Genomic DNA, 24,773 nt, shown 5'->3' on the forward strand with positions numbered 1-24,773 from the left:
TATACACACAGAGTAACAAATTACTTTTAGCAGCAAAGAAGTATTATAACATGTTTCTAATAGGATTTCTGTAATATTATTACAGTTACTATGTCAAGTAACGCGTTACCACCCGAAATACACCAGGCACAGGCGCAGTGTGTCACGTAGGCGGGGCCGAGCGGGATTTTTGGCTGGACCTGAACGATCAGTTTGACAGGATTGGGCCGCTGCATCAGGTGACCAACGACGTCACTGAAGTTACACGATTGGTCGGCCGACCAACGACATCACTGGTAAACGGAAGTGGGAGTTTCCCTATTGGCCGTGAATTAGCGCAGCGGTTCGCATGCTAATGAACCTAATAATGCTCGTGGAGACGCCTCATTGCAAAAAGTCCAATTCACAAACACCAGTGCAAATAGCCACACATAGGTAGAGTAAAATAATTATTAGTGTCTTCAAACAGTTGGTGGTGTAACTGAAGTGCATTTATAAGGATTGTCACGCCTAGACTTCCCAGCGATCATGGCAGCAGTGATTGGAGCCAGGTAGTTGTTTTGTGTAAAAAAAATAAATTCGTGCTATTTAACTGTATAAATAATCAGGGTTTGAAGACTGCTGTCCAGTACAGCCGCTGTTCACGGGACCAATGTCAAAACAGCCGCTTTTTAAATGTGTTGCGCACAAACAGCCGCTTTTTAAACGCAGTCCAGCCATATACTAGGTTTTAAACTAGTCTTTCCTGTTTATATGCTACGTCAACTGCATCTTTGTTGCATGTGGTTGCCTGTCAGCCGTGTTTTCTGAGGAGATTTCAAGTAGGCTACTTTGGAAAATGAGTAAGCTAAGTGGTTAATGCTTTACCTGGTATTGAATTAATTAACTAGATCATTTTAACTGCAGGATCACGGATACACATTGAGTTGATTGATTTATTTTAATGTGCAATTAAAAAAAACCCACAAGGTTGCATGGCTGCATCACATTGCCTCAGGTACAACGGGTATGCCAGCAGCCATACCAGCCTGTACCTGGCTCTGCCAAACGACATATGCTAAGCAGGTATGGGCTTGGCTAATACTTGGCTAATACCTCAGAAACTCAGTTGCGGGTGGCGCTGTGGTTAGTGCGGTGGGCAGCACGGTGGCGCAGTGGTTAGTGCGGTCACCTCACAGCAAGAAGGTCCTGGGTTTGACTCCCCGGGGTTGTCTAACCTTGGGGGTCATCCTGGGTCATCCTCTGTGTGGAGTTGCATGTTCCCCCCGTGTCTGCGTGGGTTTCTTCCGGGTGTTCTGGTTTCCTCCCACAGTCCAAAGACATGCAGGTCAGGTGAATCGGCCGTACTAAATTGTCCCTAGGTGTGAATGTGTCGGCCCTGTGATGGCCTGGTGGCCTGTCCAGGGTGTCTCTCCACCTGCTGCCCAATGACTGCTGGGATGGGCTCTAGAATCCCACGACCCAAATTCGGATAAGCGGCTTGGATAATGGAGTGGAATGGAAAATTGAGTTGCTCCTGGAAGTGGTGTTGGTGGGGTCAATAGGGGGCAGTCTTCCCTCTGGTCCTACAAAAAAAAATAAAAAATCCCAAAGCCCTAGTGCAGTGACGGGGGCACTGTGCTGGAGGAGATGCTGTCCTTTGGATGAGACTTGAAAACCGAGGTCCTAACTCACCGTGGTCATAAAGACCCCATGGCACTTATTGCAATGAGTAGGGGGTCCCCTGGTGTCTTGATAAGATTCCCAACTATCTGATCCATCTATCTAGATAGATAGATAGATAGATAGATAGATAGATAGATAGATAGATAGATAGATAGATAGATAGATAGATGCACACACACCAGTCAGCCAAAATATTAAAACTCCCTGCCTAATATTGTGTAGGTCTCCCTCGTGCTGCCAAAACAGCGCTGACCCGTCAAGGCATTGACTTCTAAGACCCCTGAAGGTGTCCTCTGGTATCTGGCACAAGACGTCAGCAGCAGATCCTTTAAGTCCTGTTAGTTGCGAGGTGGAGCATCCACGGATCAGACTTCTTTTTCCAGCACATCCCACAGATGCTCGATTTGATTGAGATCTGGAGAATGTGGATGCCAAGGCAACACCTTGAACACTTTGTCATGTTCCTCAAACCATTCCTCAACAATTTTTGCAGCGCGGCAGTGCACATTATCCTGCTGAAAGGGGCCACTGCCATCAGGGAATAGCGTTGCCATGAAGGGGTGCACCTTGTCTGCAATGACGTTTAGGTAGGTGGCACGTGTCAAATTGACGTCCATGTGAATGCCAGGACCCAAGGTTTCACAGCAGAACATTTCCCAGAGCATCACACTGCCTCCACCGGCTTGCCTTCTTCCCAGAGTGCATCCTTCTGCCATCTCTTCTACAGGTAAACTGTGCACATGCACCTGGCTGTCCACATGATGTAAAAGGAAACGTGACTCATCAACCAGGCCACCTTCTTCCACTGCTCCATGGTCCAGTTCTGACCCTCACATGCCCATTGTAGGTGCTTTTGGACAGGGGTCATCATGGGCACTTTGACCAGTCTGCGGCTACACAGCCCCATACGCAGCAAACTGTGATGCACTGTGTTTTGACACCTGTCTGTCATAGCCAGCATGAACTTTTTCAGCGGTTTGAGCTACAGTAGTTCTTCTGTGGGATCAGACCAGATGGGCTCGCCTTCGCTCCCCATGCACATCAGTGAGCCTTGGGCACCCATGACCCCGTCGCTGGTTCACTGGCTGTTCTTCTTCAGACCACTTTTGGTAGGTACTGACCACTGCATACCGGGAACACCCCACAAGACCTGCCGTTTTAGAGATGCTCTGACCCAGTTGTCTAGCCATCACAAGTTGGCCCTTGTCAAAGTCACTCAGATCCTTGTGCTTGCTCATTTTCCTGCTTCCAACACATCAACTTCAATAACTGACTGTTGACAAACGTCCTAACATATCCCACCCTGGACAGGTGCCATTATAATGAGATAATCAATTTTATTCACTTACCTGTCAGTGGATTTAATGTTCTGGCTGATCTGTGTGTGTGTGTGTGTGTGTGTGTGTGTGTGTGTGTGTGTGTGTGTGTGTGTGTGTGTGTGTGTGTGTGTGTGTGTGTATTTCTGTCATTTTCTGTCCGTTCTGTTCTCACTCTCACTTTGGCTCTCCTTTTCTTTCACATCTTTATTTTATTAACTCTTTTTAATGTCCAGTAGTATTTCATTTGCTGCCTCTTTAACTCCCCCCCCCCCCTGTGGCTGGTGTGCGTTTGCGGTCTTACTGTGTGTGTAGGTGTAGTACGTGAGTGTGTGCTCGGATGTTTGTATGTCACCGTCATGTGCACCCGTGTGAGAACGATCATGTATGTGTGCGTTTAAACTGAATATGCAGGTGCAAAAATGTGTGTGTGTGTGTGTGAGACATAGAGAAAGACTGTGTGTGTGTGGGTGTTATTTGGGATGGTCACATGATCGGGGGGGTTTTTCCCGGATCTGGTACCATTTACTCAGGGAGTTCGGTACTTTCTGCCTCATGTGAAAAGCATCTTGCAACTCAGTTCCACTTAAAATATGTGGTTGGGGGTCCGCTCGATGGTTGGTGTGAACATAATCAGATCTAATTTAACTGCTGTTCATGACATATATATTTCAGTGGACTGTCACTCACACAGACACACACACACACACACACACACTTGCCATCTTCACCAAAAGGAGCAGCGAGGGACAGCTGTGGTTGAGTTCAGTGCGTTGCCACGCGGGAGGGCATTGCAGGTATAGCAGAAAACACACATCTCACCACTGCCCGTGTTGTTAAGACCTGCTGTTAGACTGCCTACTGAAAAAAACTAAAAGTTTGTTGCCCCCGTGCTCCCAGCAGATTTTGAGAAATGATTTAATGTCTCCTCTGAGTCACTGGCCTGTGGCTGTCTGTCTGTGTCTTACCCCACCAAGTGTCAGTGCCGTCTCTCCCCCGTCTCAGTCATACGTCTCGATCCACATTGACTCACCTGTCCACACCCCTGTGCCTTCGCATGTCGCATGCCTCCAGGGGCATGTTCACACTGTTCTCCTTTTAGTTATCGGTTGATTGGTGGGTTGGTTGGTGGGTTAATTGTTGGGTGGGCTAATTGGTGGGTTGATGGTTGTTGGTGGGTTGGTTGGTTGTTGTTGAGTTGGTCGATCGGTTGGTGGGTTTATTGGTTTTTGGTGGGTTGATTGGTTGGTGGGTTTATTAGTGGGTGGGTGGGTTAATTAGTGGGTTGGTTGTTGTTGGGTTGATTGGTTGGTTTTTGGTGGGTTAATTGGTGGGTTGTTGGTGGGTTGATTGGTTGATTGGTTGGTGGGTTACTTGGTGGGTGGGTTGGTTGGTTGTTGTTGGGTTTATTGGTTGTGGTGGGTTGATTGGTTGGTTTTTGGTGGGTTGTTTGGTTGGTGAGTTGGTTGATTGGTTGGTGGGTTAATTGGTGGGTTGGTTGATTGGTGGTGGGTTGATTGGTTGGTGGGTTGTTGGTGGGTTGGTTGATTGGCTGGTGGGTTAATTGGTGGGTTGGTTGGTTGTTGATGGGTTGGTTGATTGGTTTTTGGTGGATTGGTTGGTTGGCTGGATAAAACAGTGCTGCCTCCACCACATTTTGTGTTGGTAAAATAACATAGCAGCTCACAGAGAGAGGACTTAAGTTCCACAGCAGAAGATGTTGGCAAACTTTTATTTTCACTTCTCAGGCAGTTCCAGTTGTGCTCCAACAAAATTGAAGTGCTCCTATGAGGTCTTTTATTAAGATCGTAGTTTCTGGGAATCGGCTAACGGCAACTACCAGCTCTTCCTCATCTACCGTGTCCATGTTCACCCTGGTTGCTATTGTGCGAAACACACATCCGCGTCAGTAGCATGGAACCCAACTTCTCGTTCTTCGTGAGTGATCAACATACATGTGCTTCTCTGAAAAGTTCAACCTTTTTCTTTCTTTTTTGTGGATTTTGTTTCTCCCTTTTTCTCCCCAATTGTACTTGGCCGATTACCCCACTCTTCCCAGCCATCCCGGTTGCTGCTCCGACCCCTCTGCCGATCCGGGGTGGGGGGCGGGGGCTGCAGACTACCACATGCCTCCTCCGATACATGTGGAGTCACCAGCCGGTTCTTTTCACCTGACAGTGAGGAGTTTCACCAGGGGGACGTAGCGCGTGGGAGAATCACGCTGCTCCCACCAGTTCCCCCTCCCCCCTGAACAGGTGCCCCGACAGACCAGAGGAGGCGCTAGTGCAGTGACCAGGATACATACCCACATCCAGCTTTCCACCCGCAGACACGGTCAATTGTGTCTACCGGGACGCCCGACCAAGCCAGAGGTAACACAGGGATTCGAACCGGCGATATCTGTGTTGGGAGGCAACGGAATAGACCGTTACGCTACCCGGACGCAAAGTTCAACTTTTGTCAACCTTAAATCTTTTAGCTCGACACTGAAGCCTTACAATGGCTTATTTACTTTTCATTTACAATAAAAGGCGCTTGCAGTTGGAAGAAAGCCCAGCAGGGCATGCAAGGCCTCAGTCATTTTGGGTCCCGTCTGGATGAAGGAGAAACTCCATAAAGAGCATCTGCTTAAATGGAGCTCTAAGGTCTTATGAAAAGAGGAGATGCTCTAAGAAAGTTGACCAACCAGAAACTAAAGCATTCTTTTATCTCTGCCCGTCCCTGATCGCATACCTCCAGAACCTTCCGTCCTTCCACGGCTCCTCCTCATTCCGATCAAATTCCCCACAGCAACCATCAAACACGTTAAACACCTTCTTTCATGTGTCCCTTTGATAATAATAAAAAAAAAGGAATCCGTTATTGCCGTGAAACAGGAAGTGGGGGCCTTTTGTGTTTCTCAGCAGCGGTTGGCAAAGTAAACGGCAGTTTAAAGGAAAATGAAAAACAAAAAAACTATTACGCAGCCAGCAGGTATGAGGGAGTGTCCCAGTCCTGGAGCACGGCCAGATCCCCAGATCCACCTGTCTCCCTCCCAGCCCCACCTGCTACAGCCCCGGAGGGAGGAGGAGGAGGAGGAGGAGGGGTGTGCGTGTGCGTGTATGCTCAGGGCAGTTACAGAGGAGTAGTCAGAGACTGTGAAGGAGGTGAGATGGATTACCCGCTGTGATCTCGGACAGGATTTCTGGATTTTGGCTCACGGGTACTTTTGAAGGAGCGTTGAAGGAGTCCGCTCAGGTAGGAGTGTTGCGGCATTCTCAAAACGTGTCGTTTGTTGTTTTTTGAAAGCTCCAATCGGAGCAAACAGTCAAGTCCCCGGAGGGGAGACGTGGACGGAGAGCTCCGAGTTCGGGTCCGAGGGCTGTGGAGATGAAGGCCGCGTCGGCGGCGTGCAGAAAAGAAGTGAACCCAGAGTCTTTTGTTCCTCGAAGAGTTACCTCAGAAGTTAAAGAATCCGGCAGTTTAGCATGTTTACATCCTGTCCGTGGATCGGCCTGTTTTTAATCTGCCTTTTAACGGGCGTGGGACGAAACCATGAAGCCCCCAAGCGTGCCAAGAGTTCAACGCCATTTTACAAGACGTTTCGCGCTCGTTCAAAAGAAAACTAATGGGATAGAAATGTTTTTTCATTCGCAAAGACTTTCTCGCATATCTGTTGGGTTGGCGTGTTCCTGTTTATCTCGTTATCTCTCTTGTGTCTGTGCCTCTGACCCTTGAGTCTGTGTGGTCCGCAAACTCGAGCTTTAATCTGCGTATGCGCTGTTCTTGAATTAACTGCAACTGAGGCGTTTTAGCCAAACGTTCGACACACACATTAAGATTAGCACACGAAAAAAACAAATTTATCCGGCTTCTGAACTATCAAATGTGGGCTAATGAGTACAGAACGGGGCAGGGTGGAAAGCGAGTCTGTTGCATGTCTGTATAAATATCAGGATGTCTTAACTGACACCAACAGACAAACCGGAAATGTAAAGAGCGTTTCTGAAAGCTTGCACATTTTTTTCTTGCTTTTTTTTGTGGTTTGAAACAAACCCAGAGCAGAGATTTACTACATGCGCCAACTTTGAGTACTTCCTGTTCTTAACAACCGCTGTTCTTCATTGTTTTTTTTTTGTTTTGTTTTGGCTGGACTGGACCAGCGGGTCAGCCCTACGAACGCATATCTCCCTGAGGGATCATGCTTAGAGTGATTGGGCCGCTGGATCAGGTGACCTACAACGTCGCTTAAGTTACTCTATTGGGGGCGTCCGGGTAGTGTAGCGGTCTATTCCATTGCCTACCAACACACGGATTGCTGGATCGAATCCCTGTATTGCCTCCGGCTTGGTTGGGCGTCCCTGCAGACACAATTGGCCGTGTCTGCGGATGAGAAGCCAGATATGGGCATATGTCCTGGTCGCTGCACTAGCGCCTCTTCTGGTCTGTCGGGGCACCTGTTCAAGGGGGGAGGGGGAAACTGGGGGAGAATAGCGTGATCCTCCCAAGCACTACATCCCCCTAGCGAAACTCCTCACTGTCAGGCGAAAAGAAGCAGCCCGGCGACTCCACATGTATGGGAGGAGACATGTGGTAGTCTGCAGCCCCTCCCGGATCGGCAGAGGGGGCGGAGCAGCAGCCGGGACGGCTCGGAATAGTGGGGTAATTGGCCGGGTACAACTGGGTAGAAAAAAAGGTCGAAAAAAATCCCCCCCAAAAAAGTTACTCTATTGGTTGGCCGACCAACGACGTCACGGGTAAACACGGAAATGCGCACGTGAAATGAAACGAAATATTGTTTTCCCCAGCCCACAGCAGTGCAACACAAAGACAAAAACACATCCAAACTACAAGAACACATATATCCAAACTACAAAAATTACAAAAACACATATATCCAACATATCCAAAAAAAAAAATCACTGTCCAACAGAGTGAACGCCAGCATGACTGTCGGAACTAACGGTCTGCATGGGCTAGCAGTTAGCTTAGCCTGCCCTGCTTCCGTGTCCTGTCAGACCGCCCTCGGTGTTTCCTCCTCGGTCGCAGCTCCAGGCAGGGTCGTGGTCCCTGGGCCCACAGGACGCAGCAGACCAAGAGGCCGCCGCAAACATAAGTTCGCACCGCCATCTTCCCACACCGGTACTGGGTGAGGCTGTTGCAAACGTGAATTCGCACAGCCATCTCCATTGTTGTTGTTCTGTGCCCGCATACACTGGCATATCTACACACTCCGATACAGTAGGTGGCGGTATGCACCTAGTTGGTTTGCAATCTGCCAAAAAGACGAAGAAGAATACACCTGCGTCGTCAACTACGCGACATTTGTTTATGTTGTCGCTCCAGTCATACAACGGAGTCGACCTCAGAAAAACGACATCCACGGATGGAAACAGCTGAAGGGGGGGTTACCTGATAATTAGAATAGTTAGGATTACAATTCGATTAAGTTTTATTTCAAATCAAATATCCTGAGATATGAGTGGGAAGTATTGTCCTTGCAACTGCGTTTACAGCCTTTTTTTTTACTTGAACGTAGCTTAAGCATGTCACGTGATATGCTACGTCAGTATACGTTAACAACAAATATTACTGCAACCACGACAGAATATTGCAGATGAACATTTAATATCCAGGAATTCACATTATAAATACTAACACGGACTGTCCCATTCACAAATTGGCCACAATTCAGTTTCGAACATCGACCATACACGGTTCTGACCCGGTCTGGTTCTCGCCAAGTTTCATCTCGGACAATACAATCCTGTGAAAACCCAAGGGCTGTCAGATGGACACATGACCCACTACTCTTTACAAGTGTGTGTGTGTGTGTGTGTGTGTGTGTGTGTGTGTGTGTGTGTGTGTGTGTGTGTAAAACCTCTATGAACAGATTGAATTCCTGTTTTCCTGCCTTCCCTCTGGTAGTTTCCTGTTTTCTCTAATTTAACCTTGTTCCCATTCCTTGGTGAGCCAGCAGTCTTTGGCAGGAATCAGCATTTTTCTACCAGATAATATTTTGCACACTCTGCACTTTGGCTCCCACAAATGTCCCACAGATTGGATGTTAAACTCTGACTCCTCCGATACCATGCTACTTACATTACTTACCTTTACAATCAGTCTAAATGACGGAAGTCTGATTCCGAACACCAGTTGGTCGGTCAGCGTTTAACAGGATTTTAAGCTGCTGGTAGCCTCCTGTTAAAAGAGAGCTGTGTAAATACGTTGTAAGGGTGAATACAGGAGTCCTCTCATTCCCACGCTCTTGTGGATGTGTTACAGGAAGTGGAGTTATTTTAAACAGTCTTGACAAATGATGACAGCTCCATTTCAAACAACTTAGGAGGACTACAGCGCAGAGCTGGGCTGCAGAGTTTCAAACAAACCTGGCTGGATGGCCTGTCGTTTGTCTGGGACATGGAATGTGTGTGTGTGTGTGTGTGTGTGTGTGTGTGTGTGTGAGAGAGAGAGAGAGAGAGAGAGAGAGAGAGAGAGAGAGAGAGAGAGAGAGAGAGAGAGAGAGAGAGAGAGAGAGAGAGAGAGAGAGAGAGAGAGAGAGAGAGAGAGAGAGAGAGAGAGAGAGAGAGAGAGAGAGAGAGAGAGAGAGAGAGAGAGAGAGAGAGAGAGAGAGGCAGCTGGGTGTGTGTTAAGTCAGGGATAATCCATGACAAGGCGTTTATAAATAATAAATAATTGCTAAAATGATATAATATATGTCCAAAGGAGTTGAATCAAGTGCAGCTGGACTTGGTATATATCCGTGAAGACGTTTCGCCTCTCATCCAAGAAGCTTCCTCAGTTTGTGCCTTTCTGACTAGACCAAGCTAGTCTGAATGAGAACATTCACAGACACGATATGATATATGGGGCGTACGGGCGGCATGGCTGTCTATTCCATTGCCTACCAACACAGGGATCGCTGGTTCGAATCCCCGTGTTACCTCTGGCTTGGTCGGGCGTCCCTACGGACACAATTGGCCGTGTCTACGGGCGGGGAGCCAGATGTGGGTATGTGTCCTGGTCGCTGCATTAGCGCCTCCTCTGGTCAGTCGGGGCGCCTGTTCGGGGGGAACACTGGGGGGGGGGGGGTAGCGTGATCCTCCCACGTGCTACATCCTCCTGGTGAAACTCCTCACTGTCAGGTGAAAAGAAGCGGCTGGCGACTCTACATGTATCGAAGGAGGCATGTGGTAGTCTGCAGCCCTCCCCGGATCAGCAGAGGGGGTGGAGCAGCGACCGGGACGGCTTGGAGGAGTGGGGTGATTGGCCGGATACAATTGGGGAGAAAAAGGGAGAGAAAAATGATATGATATATAATATAACAATATCAATTATAGTTTTGGTGGATGATTAATGGTTTGACACTCATCAAGTGAGAATGCCAATCATTTACAGCTTCACAAATTCTTTCAAGATTTTGCTCGCCTTCCTCTGACTCCTGTCATAATAAGTGAATACTGTAGGGTTTTTATTTGGCAGCAGCTCAGAATAAGTAAGCAGTTGTAACACCGGGTCCTAGCTGGATGCCAGTGTCCGACTACTGCGGTGCATCGGACGCTCTCTGCCCACCCTGAAGCCCTCATGTGACCGTGCTAAGCAACCGTGCCAAGCACCGCGCCGCCATGCCGCCCGAGTCAGGACATTCAAGAGAAAATAAAGCCGTCGAACGGATTTTGTCACTGGCGATCGCCTGCGTTGGGTTCATTTAGGACACAGTGTTCAGACACCAGTAAGGTCTCTGGGAACTGTTAACGGGCGTCCGTCGTTATTTTTGACCTTCTACAGACCGGCGGCTCTCAGACTTACTCCTCAAAGGTCCACATCTGATTTTTATTCAAGGTCAGAGGTCCGGGACGAGTGGCGATAACAAAATAACCTTTAATCACCTCACTTGTAACTTTTGTTGTAAGTTATTACTTTTATAATGTTGTGCGACGACCCGCCCTACTCTGTCTCTGATTGGCCGAAAGCCTGTGTACTGGTTAGCTCAGTGTTTCTCAACCCAGTCCTCAAGGACCCCCTATCCTGCAGATTTTCATTGTAACCCTGCATAGGTAGCCCTGCTTGTACTTACTCGACCAATCATCTCGCAGCACTTAATTATGCAAGGTGTGCAACATCTGACAAAATTCATTGCTGATTGGTTGAATAACTACAAACAGGTGCCTATTCAGGGTTGCAAAGAAAATATGCAAGATAAGGGTTCCTTGAGGACAGGGTTGAGAAACTGGGTTAGCTGCTTGTTATTGTCCTTTATGGTCATGCTGGTTTCTCTCCTCTGCTCTCTGTTTCAACAAGGGTGGGGCTCACACACACACACACACAAACACACACACACACACACACACACACACACAGCGGAGCAGAGGAGCGACAGCGAACCAGGTGAAGTGGCGATAGCCGTACTTGAGTTGACGACATCTTACACTCGTTACGTTACTGTAAGTACAATAAAAGCTTCGCACCCCCAAAGCAAATTCTCTGCTGTAGTGTTAATGTGCGAACTCGGCAGCAACAGCGCACAAAATAGAAAACGTTGCACCTCATAAGGCGTTGTATTCATAACGTGAGGTATGGACTGGGTCCGGGTTGACTTGCCCTTGGGGCCCAGATGGGGACCGAGCGCCGCACGTTGAGAAGCTCTGCAACAGAAAGACAGTGGAGTCTCTTCTGTTGGGTACACGCACACAACTTGAGCCGGCAGCTCGCCACTGACCCCCCCCCCCCCGACAATCACACATCAGCCTTTCTGAAAAGCTCGGTCTTCGATGGTCGGAAACAGCTGTTCGGTTTGGGTGGGAGGCCAAAATAGAGGAAGAGGTGCGTTTTCAGATTTAACTGTGTTAGTGTGGATGTACTAGAGAGAAGGAGCAAGTGAGATATGTCAGGTTGGGAGGAGGTTAGGAGAGAGAGAGGGAGATCAGGAGGAGTCCAGTCAGAGGAGAGAGCGGGAGATCAGGAGGAGTCCAGTCAGAGGAGAGAGAGGGAGATCAGGAGGAGTCCAGTCAGAGGAGAGAGAGGGAGATTAGGAGGAGTCCAGTCAGAGGAGAGAGAGGGAGATCAGGAGGAGTCCAGTCAGAGGAGAGAGAGGGAGATTAGGAGGAGTCCAGTCAGAGGAGAGAGGGGGATCAGAAGGAGTCCAGTCAGCTGCAAGTGATTTTTCAGAGGAGGACCGACTTACTCATACTGTCAGGACTGTTTACCTGGAGCCAGATGTGCCACATTCTGTGTGTGTGTGTGTGTGTGTGTGTGTGTGTGTGTGTGTGTGTGTGTGTGTGTGTGTGTGTGTGTGTGTGTTATAGTAAACTTGTCTGCACTATGTCCATGTATACTTGTGTTAATGACTTATGTTAGTCTCGTTAATGTGTGTGTGTGTGGGTGTATGCTTGCACATTCCTGTACTGTAAGGCAAACGCCTTTAACCCTGTCTCCACTGATGTAAATATTTGTGTGTTTGCGTAAGCACACCTGTACAGTAAGACATACTTTCTTGGCGTGCACCCTGTCAGTACATTATTATAATATTTATTACAGACCAGGCATAATACCTGTATTAGGCGTGCCTCTGTTTCACACACATATGTGCCCGACAACTAAGATTTGTGTGTGTGTGTGTGTGTGTGCGTTTACTGGGGGGGGGGGGTTGTGCCTACAGCTGATGTGTCTGCTGAGTGTTGATTCTTGGTTTCATGGTTACCTCAACAGGGTCTGTCTCTGTCAGTGTTGATGTTGGCCAGAGCCCGGCCCGAAGACATCACACTCCATCCAAAAACTCCATTCCTCAACACGAGGGTTGCCAGATTTTCAATTTGGCAACCAGCGGGCAAGATGCACGCTCGCATGTTTGTGCATGTGTTATCCGTATGCTATAATTTACACTCGTAGTTGCAAGTGTTTGATCTGAGAAGGACTTCTGAAGACTACATGAGGTATTCAGACAGCACAGACCTGGGAAGAAATGGCGGTGGTGTTAGAATAACAACCCATATAGAAACAGAGTGCTATAATCTCCAGAACAAAAAGTAGAGCCAAATCTATTTTGTTTTATTATTTTTTTTAAATTTTCTCCGTAACTGTATCCGGGCAATTACCCCGCTCTTCCGAGCCGTCCCGCTCGCTGCCCCACCCCCTCTGCTGATCCAGGGAGGGCTGCAGACTACCACATGCCTCCTCCGATACATGTGGAGTCGCCAGCCGCTTCTTTCCACCCCGACAGTGAGGAGTTTCACCAGGGGGACGTAGCGCGTGGGAGGATCACGCTATTCCCCCCAGTTCCTCCTCTCCCCACCGAACAGGTGCCCCCACTGACCAGAGGAGGCGCTAGTGCAGCGACCAGGACACATACCCACATCCGGCTTCCTACCCGCACACGCGGCCAATTGTGTCTGTAGGGATGCCCGACCAAGCCGGAGGTAACAAAGGGATTCGAACTGCTGATCCCCGTGTTGGTAGGCACCACATAGACCGCCACACCACCTGGATGCCCCCAAATCCAAATTTTACTAACAACCATGAATTTTACAAAATAGAATAAATATAGAGGAAACAATGGATCTAATTTCTACCATAATATGCTTGAACACCATGTGCCCTAGAATGCAGACTTATCGGCTCTTCACAACCTGAAATAACGATCGGTAATCCATGTGCTAATCAATAACCTATTAATTGCTCTTTGCTTGTCTGAAAACAAACACTTCTTAGATGATACTCCCTTTGACTGGACGGCATATTTGTTATTGGTTTTGTACAAAAATACAGCGTTTTGAAAGGACATTTAAACAGACCCAGACACTACTACTACTACTACTACTACTACTACTTTTGGCTGCTCCCATTAGGGGGCGCCACAGCGGATCATCCGTTCCCATCTCTTCCTGTCCTCTGCATCTTCCTCTGTCACACCAGCCACCTGCATGTCCTCTCTCACCACATCCATAAACCTCCTCTTTGGCCTTCCTCTTTTCCTCTTCCCTGGGAGCGCCATATTCAGCGTCCTACTCCCAATATACCCAGCACCTCTCCTCCACACATGTCCAAGCCATCTCAGTCTCGCCTCTCTTACTTTGTCCACCCTGAGCTGCCCCTCTAATATACTCGTTCCTCATCCTGTCCTTCATCACTCCCAACGAAAATCTTAGCACACCCAGACAAATCACATGAAAACCGGACTAGCCAGTCAAAACATGGATACCTGGCAACCTTATTCACAACATAGGGGAAGGCATCCGTCAAGCCTCCATTTTAAAGTTCAGCCTTTAAAGCTACAATCCTGTAGATCTTTCCCCCCCCCCCTTTTTTTTTAAAACGCTTCTTTTTGCAGGTGTATTTAACACCGGGGCAAACTGGACTCTGGAGTGTCTGTGTCTGACTTGTGAGTGTAAACAATCAGAGCGAAATCTCGCCCCAATGATCATGGCAATCCGTTTCGCTGTCGCTTTAGTTGGTGTACTTTAGTTTCGGCTGCATTCAGAACCAGAATCAGAATTATTCTATTCACCCCCCCAAGGGGAAATTGGGTAAGTTTCATTACCCAAGTAATGAAAATAATCCATTCAGCAATTTTATTATAGTTCAGCGCTAACAGCGGCGTGCTTGGCACCCAGGCTGTATTTCAGACTTGTGCTCTCCTGGAAAGACATTTCAACATTGTAATTTGTACATACAACTTTTATTTCACTGAGAGTTTCATTAGGAAGCTTTCCGCACCGGGAGTTACTGTCAAACATGCCAGCGGGTGTCTCGTCGGTCATGTTGTACACCGTTAAGATTGTCTGCGTGCTGCATCTGGAAAGGCGAGAGGAGTTTGGGGGTCAAATGGGGTAATGTGATTAATTGGTGTTTTTCTTTTTTAAAATGTGTTACGGTTCTGAATGAACTGTGTAATAAGTTAACTTTGACAGCTGTAGTTTCAACCGTGTTTTTATTTTTGTTGGTGGTGAGAAATGTGCCAACACAACAACAACGCTGGTGACTGGTTCATTTCAAACGGGATAAACAGCAGTTCAGCCACCGCCGCTGTCACCGCCGGGCTGTCCCGACTCCCCCCGACAGAAGAGAGATGTTCTCAGATCACCGTGTCCTTTATCCAGTCGGGTTCATGTTACAAATAGGGTCAGGGTTCGGATTCGGGTTGGCCGAAGGTCTTCATACCAGATGTTGATCTGAGAACTTATAAATATATAGTAAGTGACTCACCAGTTCAGCAAAAAAAGACAAGTTTCAGGATTGTAGCTCCAAGCTAAAGATTTCATATCGATAGATTTACACGTCTGGCCCTCTGAAATCCAGTTTTCCTCATTTTTACTAATGCAGATTTTTGTATTTTTTTAAAAAAAAACTTTTTTTATACCTATTTTACTTCATGAAAGCTTGTTATATAGTCAACTAAAAAGAAAATCAACATGTTTTTTTACATTGTTGTTCCTTGTCCGATGTGAGGGTCTAAGAACAGGATGTTGTGTTGCTGTAAAGCCCCTTGAGGCAAATTTGTATTTTGTGATATTAGGCTATACAAATAAAATCGACTCGACTTCTGTGCTAGTGGTCATTCAACCTTTTATTTCTCCATCTCATACACAAAGCCACATGCATTTACTGAGGCGTGGACACTCATATTCACAAAGACACACAAGTGCGACAGGGTCTCTGTGAGGGACAGCAGCGGATGGACAAAAGACAAATCATGGTAAATTCCCAAATTCCTTGTCGTAATCTCACCCAAATCTCCGAATTCCACACACGTCCATGTGGTTTTAAGTTTCTTCAGCGTTTCCGTCTGTGTTTTCTATGTTGTGGAAATCACAACGGTAGGGTCAGCTTTACATGACTAAAAAAACAATAGTAAGGAGGTCAAAGGTCAACAGCCACATTAGCCTGACAATATTCAGGGCAAGTAAATTGAGGTGGGTTTGTTTGTTTTGGGAGTCTTGCAGAAGGACCATTCAGTTAGTTTAAGTTAATTAAAGTAGATTGAATTATGTGTCAAGTACTCAGTCATGCTCGTTTAATCTCTCTGGTACTTCATGTATTGCCGTGTGTGTGTGTGTGTGTGTAATATAAATTCCAAGGCGCATGTCAAAAAATACCTGAGGGGCGTCTGGGTGGCGTGGCGGTCTATTCTGTTGCCGACCAACATGGGGATCGCCGGTTCGAATCCCCGTGTTACCTCCGGCTTGGTCGGGCGTCCCTGCAGACGCAATTGGCCGTGTCTGCGGGTGGGAAGCCGGGTGTGTATATGTGTCCTGGTCGCTGCACTCACGCTGGGGGGAATCGCGTGATCCTCCCACACGCTACACCCCCCCCCTGGCGAAACTCCTCACTGTCAGGTGAAAAGAAGCGGCTGGTGACTCCACATGTATCGGAGGAGGCATGTGGTAGTCTGCAGCCCTCCCCGCATTGGCAGAGAGGGTGGAGCAGCGACCGGGACGGCTCAGAAGAGCGGGGGGTAATTGGCCAAGTACAATTGGGGAGAAACATGGGGGGGGGCGGAATACAAAAATGCCTTTATTTCTGTTCCACATGGAACAGGGTTTCTCTTGTCGAGGTTTCTATCCTACAGGTGGCTGAATGATGAGCTCTTAAATATGGTTCAAGATAAGATGCTGATTTATGTGCTGCAATTTAACCGTAATCTCAGTTATTTTACTTTTACTTTATTTACTTATTATATACGCTTCACATATTTGCTTGTTATGGTTCAGGTATCCTTTATGACCCCGGTTCTCACAGTTACAGTTCACCAATATTTATGAACTTATTCATAAGTAAGTACAAAGAAAGAAAAAAATACAATTCCATTGTTTTCTTGGTTTGTTTCCTGCCCCGGTGCTTTGCTTTTTGTTTGGTTTGGCTCTGTCTGTTTCCTGTGACACCTCTCTCGACTGTCCCTCGCTTTCACAATGACACCCACGTTTGACAGGCTGGCGTCTGAATAACTTAAAGGTGTGGATAAGTCCACAACTTTTAAGTTAAGAGAGAGAGAGGTGGAGGGGGGGTAGTTGTACTTTTTTCTTTTTCTTTTGCTGTGACCCTGAACCCTGATATCCTCATGTCCCACAAACACATCGCTCTTTTAGATGTCATACAAAACTCTCTCCCTCTCTCTCTCTCTCTCTTCCTTCCTCTTGACCAGTATTATCAGTCCTGCAGCCCCCCCCCCCTCCACCGGGTTGTGTCCATGACCAGTGTGAGTGTATGTTTAGTTGGTCATCTGACTCGGCTGTGAATTCTTGTCATTTCAGAGTGGCTGGGCCTCGTCAACGCTGACCAGCGCCTCTACGTTTTGGACCAGCTGGAGGAGCTGCTGAGCCTGCAGGAGGACCAGAGCCACGACTTGAACCACTCTACGCCTGGCTACCTCCACCACCAACACAACAACAACAACCACCTCCACCTCCAGCCCCCGCCGGACCACCCCCAACTCCAAGCCCACCCTCACCCGCACCTTCAACCCTCCGCTGGTCCTGCGGTGCCACGCCATGAGCCCCCAACGCCGTCATTGAGCCCGCCAGGAGAGCAGGGTGAGAGCAGCCACGCAGGTAGGTGGACGAGAGAGAGAGAGAAGGCTATGTGGTCAGCAGGAGAGAGCTATTAGGAGCTAAAAACTGGACTCATAAAAAAAGTTTTAAAAAATTTAGTCCACCCATTTTTACTGGTTATATTTGTTTTGCACTTACTCACTGCTATTACATTTGCTTTGCCTTTACGCACAATTAATTGTAATGCTTCATGCAAAACACCCTAGTAGGCCTAAATAGGTTTGAGCTTTACAGAAATCTTAACAATAATGGAAAGATTTAAAAAATAGCAATTTATTTATACTGGTTCCTCATGTGCGCATGGGAAATATTGAATGAATGGGCTTTTTAAATGCTAGTAGCACACGGCAAAATAACTTTCTGAAAGGTAAATTACTTACAGTTGGCAAAAAAAAAAAACACCATTTGAAATAAAACGGAAAAGCTAAAATCATGTGCACACCTTGATAGACAATAATGTAAGTTAGAGTTTTCTTAAAAACCCACTGAGTACCAGACCTGCTTTAACATGCTACAGTGCATCTGGAAAGTATTCACACCCCCTCACTTTCCCCACATTTTGTTATATTACAGCCTTATTCCAAAATGGATTAAATTCCTTTTTTTTCTCATCAATCTACATACAATACCCCGTAATGACATAGCGAAAAAGGTTTTGTAGAAATTTTTGCAAATTTATTAAAAATAAAAAACTGAAATATTGCATGTACATAAGTATTCACACCCTTTACTCAGTACTTGGTTGAGGCACCCTGGGTAGCGATTACAGCCTCAAGTCTTCTTGGGTATGAAGCTACAAGCTTGGCACACCTATATTTGGGGTATTTCTCCCATTCTTCTCTGCAGATCCTCTCGAGCTCTGTAAGGTTAGATGGGGAGCGTCGCTGCACAGCTATTTTCAGGTCTTTCCAGAGATGTTCAATGGGGTTCAAGTCTGGGCTCTGGCTGGGCCACTCAAGGACATTCACAGACTTGTCCCGAAGCCACTCCTTGGTTGTCTTGGCTGTGTGCTTAGGGTCATTGACGTGTTGAAAGGTAAACCTTCGCCCCAGTCTGAGGTCCTGAGCGCTCTGGAGCAGGTTTTCATCAAGGATCTCTCTGTACTTTGCTCTATTCATCTTTCCCTCGATCCTGACTAGTCGCCCAGTTCCTGCCGCTGAAAAACATCCCCACAGCATGATGCTGCCACCACCATGCTTCACTGTAGGGATGGTATTAGCAAGGTGATGAGAGGTGCCTGGTTTCCTCCAGACGTGACGTTTGGCATTCAGGCCAAAGAGTTCAATCTTGGTTTCATCAGACCAGAGAATCTTGTTTCTCATGGTCTGAGAGTCCTTTAGGTGCTTTCTGGCAAACTCCAAGCGGTCTGTCGTGTGCCTTTTACTGAGCAGAGGCTTCCGTCTGGCCACTCTACCATAAAGGCCTGATTGGTGGAGTGCTGCAGAGATGCTTGTCCTTCTGGAAGGTTCTCCCATCTCCACAGAGATGGGAGAACCCGATGGTCAGGTGACCATCGGGTTCTTGTTCACCTCCCTGACCAAGGCCCTTCTCCCCCGATTGCTCAGTTTGCCTGGGCGGCCAGCTCTAGAAAGTGTCCTGGTGGATCCAAACTTCTTCTATTTACGAATGATGGATACCACTGTGCTGTTCGGGACCTTCAAAGCTGTAGAAATTTTTTTGTACCCTTCCCCAGATCTGTGCCTCGATAAAATCCTGTCTCAGAGGTCCACAGACAATTCCTTTGACTTCATGGCTTGGTTTCTGCTCTGACATGCACTGTCAACAGTGGGACCTTATATAGACAGGTGTGTGCCTTTCCAAATCATGTCCAATCAATTGAATTTACTATGGGTGGACTCCAATCAAGATGTAGAAACATCTCAAGGATGATCAGTGGAAACAGGATGAACCTGAGCTCAATTTTGAGTGTCATAGCAAAGGGTGTGAATACTTATGTACATGCAATATTTCAGTTTTTTATTTTTAATAAATTTCTACAAAACCTTTTTCACTTTGTCATTATGGGGTATTGTGTGTAGATTGATGAGAAAAAAAAGGAATTTAATCCATTTTGGAATAAGGCTGTAACATAACAAAATGTGGGGAAAGTGAAGGGGTGTGAATACTTTCCGGATGCACTGTATGTTTTAGCGTTTATGTAGCGCAGAATATATCTGGCTAAATGTAGCCCACTTTTAGGCTCTGATGGAGCAGTTAGTACAAATACAGTTTAACTGTATATGTTCTATCAGAACCAGCCTACTTTTAGTCCAAACTGTTCCAATAACTATGATATAATTATGTATCACCTAAACAACTTAACTATCTAAGATACACACACAAGTCCACAATATTATGCTTGAATATTTTTAAGTGCCTTTTTTTAGTAGTGGCTATTTAGACTGAACTAAACTTGAACTTTTAAATTAGTATTGGATTGGCATTTCTAAATAGAGGGAAAGAGCTGGCTGATATGATGGTGAGAAGGAAGGTGTGTGGAAGAGACCAGGTGGAAGAGGAGTAAAGCCAGAAGCATTTGAGGGGATTCAAATTCTTCTACCATGGTGCGAATGGGAGGAGAAATGGGGTAGGGGTAATTCTGAAAGAAGAGTATGTCAAGAGTGTGTTGGAGGTGAAGAGTGTTATAGAGTGGTGAGTATGAAGCTGGAAATCGAAAGTGTGATGATGAATGTTATCAGCGCATATGCCCCATAAGTTGGGCGTGAGATGGAAGAGAAAGAAGAATTCTGGAGTGAGTTGGGTGAAGTGGTGGAGAGTGTAACCAAGGAGGAGAGAGTGGTGATTGGAGTGGACTTCAGTTGGCATGTTGGTGAAGGGAACAGAGGTGATGAGGAGGTGATGGGTAGGTATGATGTGAAGGACAGGAATGTGGAAGGACAGATGGTGGTGTATGTTGTGAAAAGGATGGAAATGGCTGTGGTGAATACATATTTCAAGAAGAGGAAGGAACACAGCGTGGCATATGAGAGTGGAGGAAAGTGCACACAGGTAGACTATATCTTATATCTTATGCAGGAGGCATGATCTGAAAGGGATTGCAGACTGCAAGGTGGTGACGGGAGAATATAGCTAGGCAACATTGGATGGTGGTCTGTAGGATGACCTTGGAGCTCAAGAAAAGGAAGAAAGTGAAGGCAGAGCCAAGGATCAAATGGTGGAAGTTGAAGAAGGAAGACTCAGGGAGGAGTTGAGACAGGCACTGGGTTGTAGTGAAGAGTTGCCAGATGGCTGGGCAACCACTGCAGAAATAGTGAGGGGGACAACTAGGAAGGAACTTGGTGTATCATCTGGACAGAGGAAGGAAGACAAGGAGACTTGGTGGTGGAATGAGGAAGTACAGGAAAGTATACAGAGGAAGAGGTTGGCAAAGAAGAAGTGGGATAGTCAGAGAGATGAAGAAATTTGACATGAGTACAAGGAGATGTAGCATAAAGCGAAGAGAGAGATGGCAAAGGAAAAAGCATATGGGCGGCACGGTGGCCCAGTGGTTAGCGCTGTTGCCTAACAGCAAGAAGGTCCTGGGTTCGAACCCCAGGTTGTCCAACCTTGGGGGGGGGGTCATCCCAGGTCATCCCCTGTGTGGAGTTTGCATGTTCTCCCCGTGTTTGTGGTGGGTTTTCTCCGGGTGCTTCGGTTTCCCCCACCATCAAAAAAGAAACATGCATATTAGGGTTTATACGCCTGTCTGTGCCCCTGACCAAGGCAATGGGAAAAGAACTGCAGTTGGTCCCCCGGCGCAACATGAAGGCAGCAGCCCACTGCTCCTAGCTACAAAGATCACAGCTAGGATGGGTTGATTTGCAGTAACTGAATTTCCCCAATGTGTTAATAAAGGAAACTTAATTAATATGCTGAGTTGTATGAGAAGTTGGACACTAAGGAAAGCGAAAAGGACTTGTACTGGATGGCTAGACAGAGACCGGGCTGGGAAGGATGTGCGGCAGGTTAAGGTGATGAAGGATAGAGATGGAAATGTGCTGACAAGAGAGGAGAGTGTATTGAGAAGGTGGAATGAGTACTTTGAATGGCTGATGAATAAAGAAAATGAGAGAAAGAGAAGGTTGGACCCCATGGACCCACCACCTGTGGAGATGAGCATTGGGGTAGGGTGCGATGCAGGCTGGGCGGCAGGGAAAGGCGGGGACTGGGGTGTGCCGACTTCCGGCATTGCAGACTGGTTCAGGAGGACCAACTGGGAGGAGACCCCGGGGTAGATCCAGAACTCGCTTGAGGGACTGCATGTCCATTCTGGCCTGAGAAGGCCTTGGGATCCCCCAGAAGGAGCTGGGGGGTGTTGCTGGGGAGAGGGACGTCTGGAGTGCCCTACTTAGCTTGGTGCCACCGTGACCCGATCCCGGAGAAGCAGCTGATGGATGAGAGAGAGAGAGAAGGTTGGATGATGTGGGGATAGTGACTCAGGTTGTGCGATGGATTAGCAAGTAGGAAGTGATGGCAGCTATGAAAAGGATGAAGCATGGAAAGGTGGTTGGTCCAGATAACATAACTGTGGAAGCATGGACATGTTTAGGAGAGATAGCAGTGGAGTTTTTAACTAGATTGTTTAATACAATTTTGGAAATTGAGAGGATGCCTGAGGAGTGGAGAAGTATATTGGTATCGATTTTCAAGAACAAGGGCAATGTGCAGAACTGTAGCAGCTACAGAGGTATAAATTTGATCAGCCACAGCATGAAGATATGGGAAAGAGTAGTGGAAGCCAGGTTAAGAGGAGAGGTGATGATTAGCGAGCAGCAGTATGGTTTCATGCCACGAAAGGGCACTGTAGATGCGATGTTTGCTTTGAGAATGTTGATGGAGAAGTATAGAGAAGGCCAGAAGGAGTTACACTGTCTTTGTGGATTTAAAGAAAGCATATGACAGGGTGCTGAGAGAGGAGGTGTGGTATTGTATGAGGAAGTTGGGAGTGGTAGAGAAGTATGTAAGCGTGGTGCAGGATATGTATGAGGGCAGTGTGACAGTGGTGAAGTGTACGATAGCAGTGACGGATGGGTTCAAGGTGGAGGTGGGATTACATCAAGGATCAGCTCTGAGCCCTTTCTTGTTTGTAATTGATGATGGATATGTTGATGGACGAGATCAGGCAGGAGTCTCTTTGGACTGTGATGTTCGTGGATGACATTGTGATCTGTAGTGAGAGTAGGGAGCAGGTTGTGGAGAGCCTGGAGAGGTGGAGGTATGCACTGGAGAGAAGAGGAATGAAAGTCAGTAGGAGCAAGATGGAATACCTATGAGTGAATGAGAGGGAGGACAATGGAATGGTGAGGATGCAAGGAGTAGAGGTGGCTAAGATGGATGAGTTTAAATACTTGGGGTCAACTGTTCAAAGTAACAGGGATTGCAGAAGAGAGGTGTAGAAGAGAGTGCAGGCAGGGTGGAGTGAGTGGAGAAGGGTGTCAGGAATGATTTGTGACAGAATGGTACCACCAAGAGTTAAAGGGAAGGTTTTTAAGATGGCTGTGAGACCAGCTATGTTATATGGTCTGGAGACAGTGGCACTGATGAAAAGACAGGTGGCAGAGCTGGAGGTGGCAGAGTTGAAGATGCTAAGATTTACGTTGGGAGTGATGAAGAAGGACAGGATTAGGAACTAGTATATTAGAGGGACAGCTCAGGCTGGACGGTTTGGAGATGAAGCAAGAGAGTCAAGACTGAGATGGTTCGGACATATGTGGAGGAGAGATGCTGGGTATACTGGGAGAAAGATGCTGAATATGGAGCTGCCAGGGAAGAGGAAAAGAGGAAGGCCAAAGAGGAGGTTTATGGATGTGGTGAGGGAGGACATGCAGGTGGCTGGTGTGACAGAGGAAGATGCAGAAGACAGGAAGAAATGGAAATGGATGATCCGCTGTGGCAACCCCTAATGGGAGCAGCCGGAAGTTGTAGTAGTTGTAGTAGAAGATTGGATTGGTGTGTCTTGGCTAAAAGTGGGCTAGGTTTAGCCAGATATACACTCCTGAGTTATATGAAAGCTTTCGTCTTGAAAATGTGTGTGAAGCCAACAAAACTGCTTATGTTGATTCTATCAAATTGACAAATAGCATTTGGAAAAAGTTGTCAACGGGTTCAAAATTCTGTAAACAACAGAAAATTCTTGGTTAATCCTCTGATTACTAACGCCTTCAATCCCAGTCTGCTCCGATATGAACACAGCCTCTTTCAATGTGAACTCTTTGGTATACAAGTCCAACTCACAGTAACATTTGAAAAAGTTTTAGTTGGTGTCTTCATCACTAAAAACTTACGTTGTCCTCTTGATTTTCAAGGAAAAAAAGATTACCGTGTTCATGCCACTGGCAAACCTCATTTGTTCCTCGCTTAAAACTGCTAGCCACAAAAAGCTAAAACGCAGATACAGAACATTCAGATTCTCTCTTAAAGTCTTTGTGCTGTCATTTATCTGTAAGACAACTTATTAGCATTGTTAGCATCTGTCATTGAAAACACAGGGTCCAACTATGCGGCCATCTTGCCATAGGCGCTTTGAGAGGTCGGTAGACTAGAAAAGCGCTGTATAAATGCAGACCGTTTACTGTTTTCTGAATCTTCAGAGAAAATCAAACAGAACAGAAACACACATTCTCCCTCTCAGAATGTATTTACCCGGTTAGCTAAAGGTACAATCCGCAATTGATGCACGCGGCGGCTGTCTGTCGTCGTTTTGGGTCAGACTTTGTAAATGTTGTTTGCTTTATTACTTGTGAATGAGAAATCCAGCGAATGCACTGCATCACTTTCAATTCCTTTTTGAGGCTTTCAGTCGTCTCTGTTTCGCAAACAAATGCACAATGTTGTCGACCTGATGGTGAGACATGTCATGTTTCATGTTGTCAGTAGAGCGCTCGTGTTGCTGCAGGATTTCACGTACCTGTGGCAATGCACGCCATTATAGGTTGTACCTTTTTAAACTCTAGTTTAATGGATGTAGGTGACGGTGAACAAACTACAAGATCAGACCAACCGTCCGGGTAGCGTAGCGGTCTATTCTGTTGCCTACCAACACAGGGATCGCTGGTTCGAATCCCCGCGTTACCTCCTGTTGGTTAGGCATCCCTACAGAGACAATTGGCCGTGTCTGTGGGTGGGAAGCCGGATGTGGGTATGTGTCCTGGTCGCTGCACTAGCGCCTCCTCTGGTCGGTCGGGGCACCTGTTTGGGGGGGAGGGGGAACTGGGGGGCATAGCGTGATCCTCCCACATGCTATGTTCCCCTGGTGAAACTCCTCACTGTCAGGTGAAAAGAAGCGGCTGGC

At 47.0% G+C, this 24,773-nt stretch overlaps 1 protein-coding gene across 3 annotated transcripts in view; it reads left to right on the top strand.

Moving 5' to 3' along the window:
• amot (angiomotin) overlaps positions 1-24,773 on the top strand; it is a 95,053-nt gene that overhangs the window by 28,085 nt on the left and 42,195 nt on the right. For 2 of the 3 annotated variants that reach the window (XM_056284805.1, XM_056284807.1), the window contains one exon: positions 17,186-17,482. In XM_056284805.1, coding sequence (XP_056140780.1) covers positions 17,186-17,482 — 297 coding nt within the window. Of the gene's footprint in view, positions 1-17,185; positions 17,483-24,773 lie in introns of those variants that run through there. The other variant, XM_056284806.1, reaches the window with a different exon arrangement.

Source organism: Lampris incognitus, chromosome 8 (genome assembly GCF_029633865.1).
Source record: "Lampris incognitus isolate fLamInc1 chromosome 8, fLamInc1.hap2, whole genome shotgun sequence".
NCBI classification, from domain to species: domain Eukaryota; kingdom Metazoa; phylum Chordata; class Actinopteri; order Lampriformes; family Lampridae; genus Lampris; species Lampris incognitus.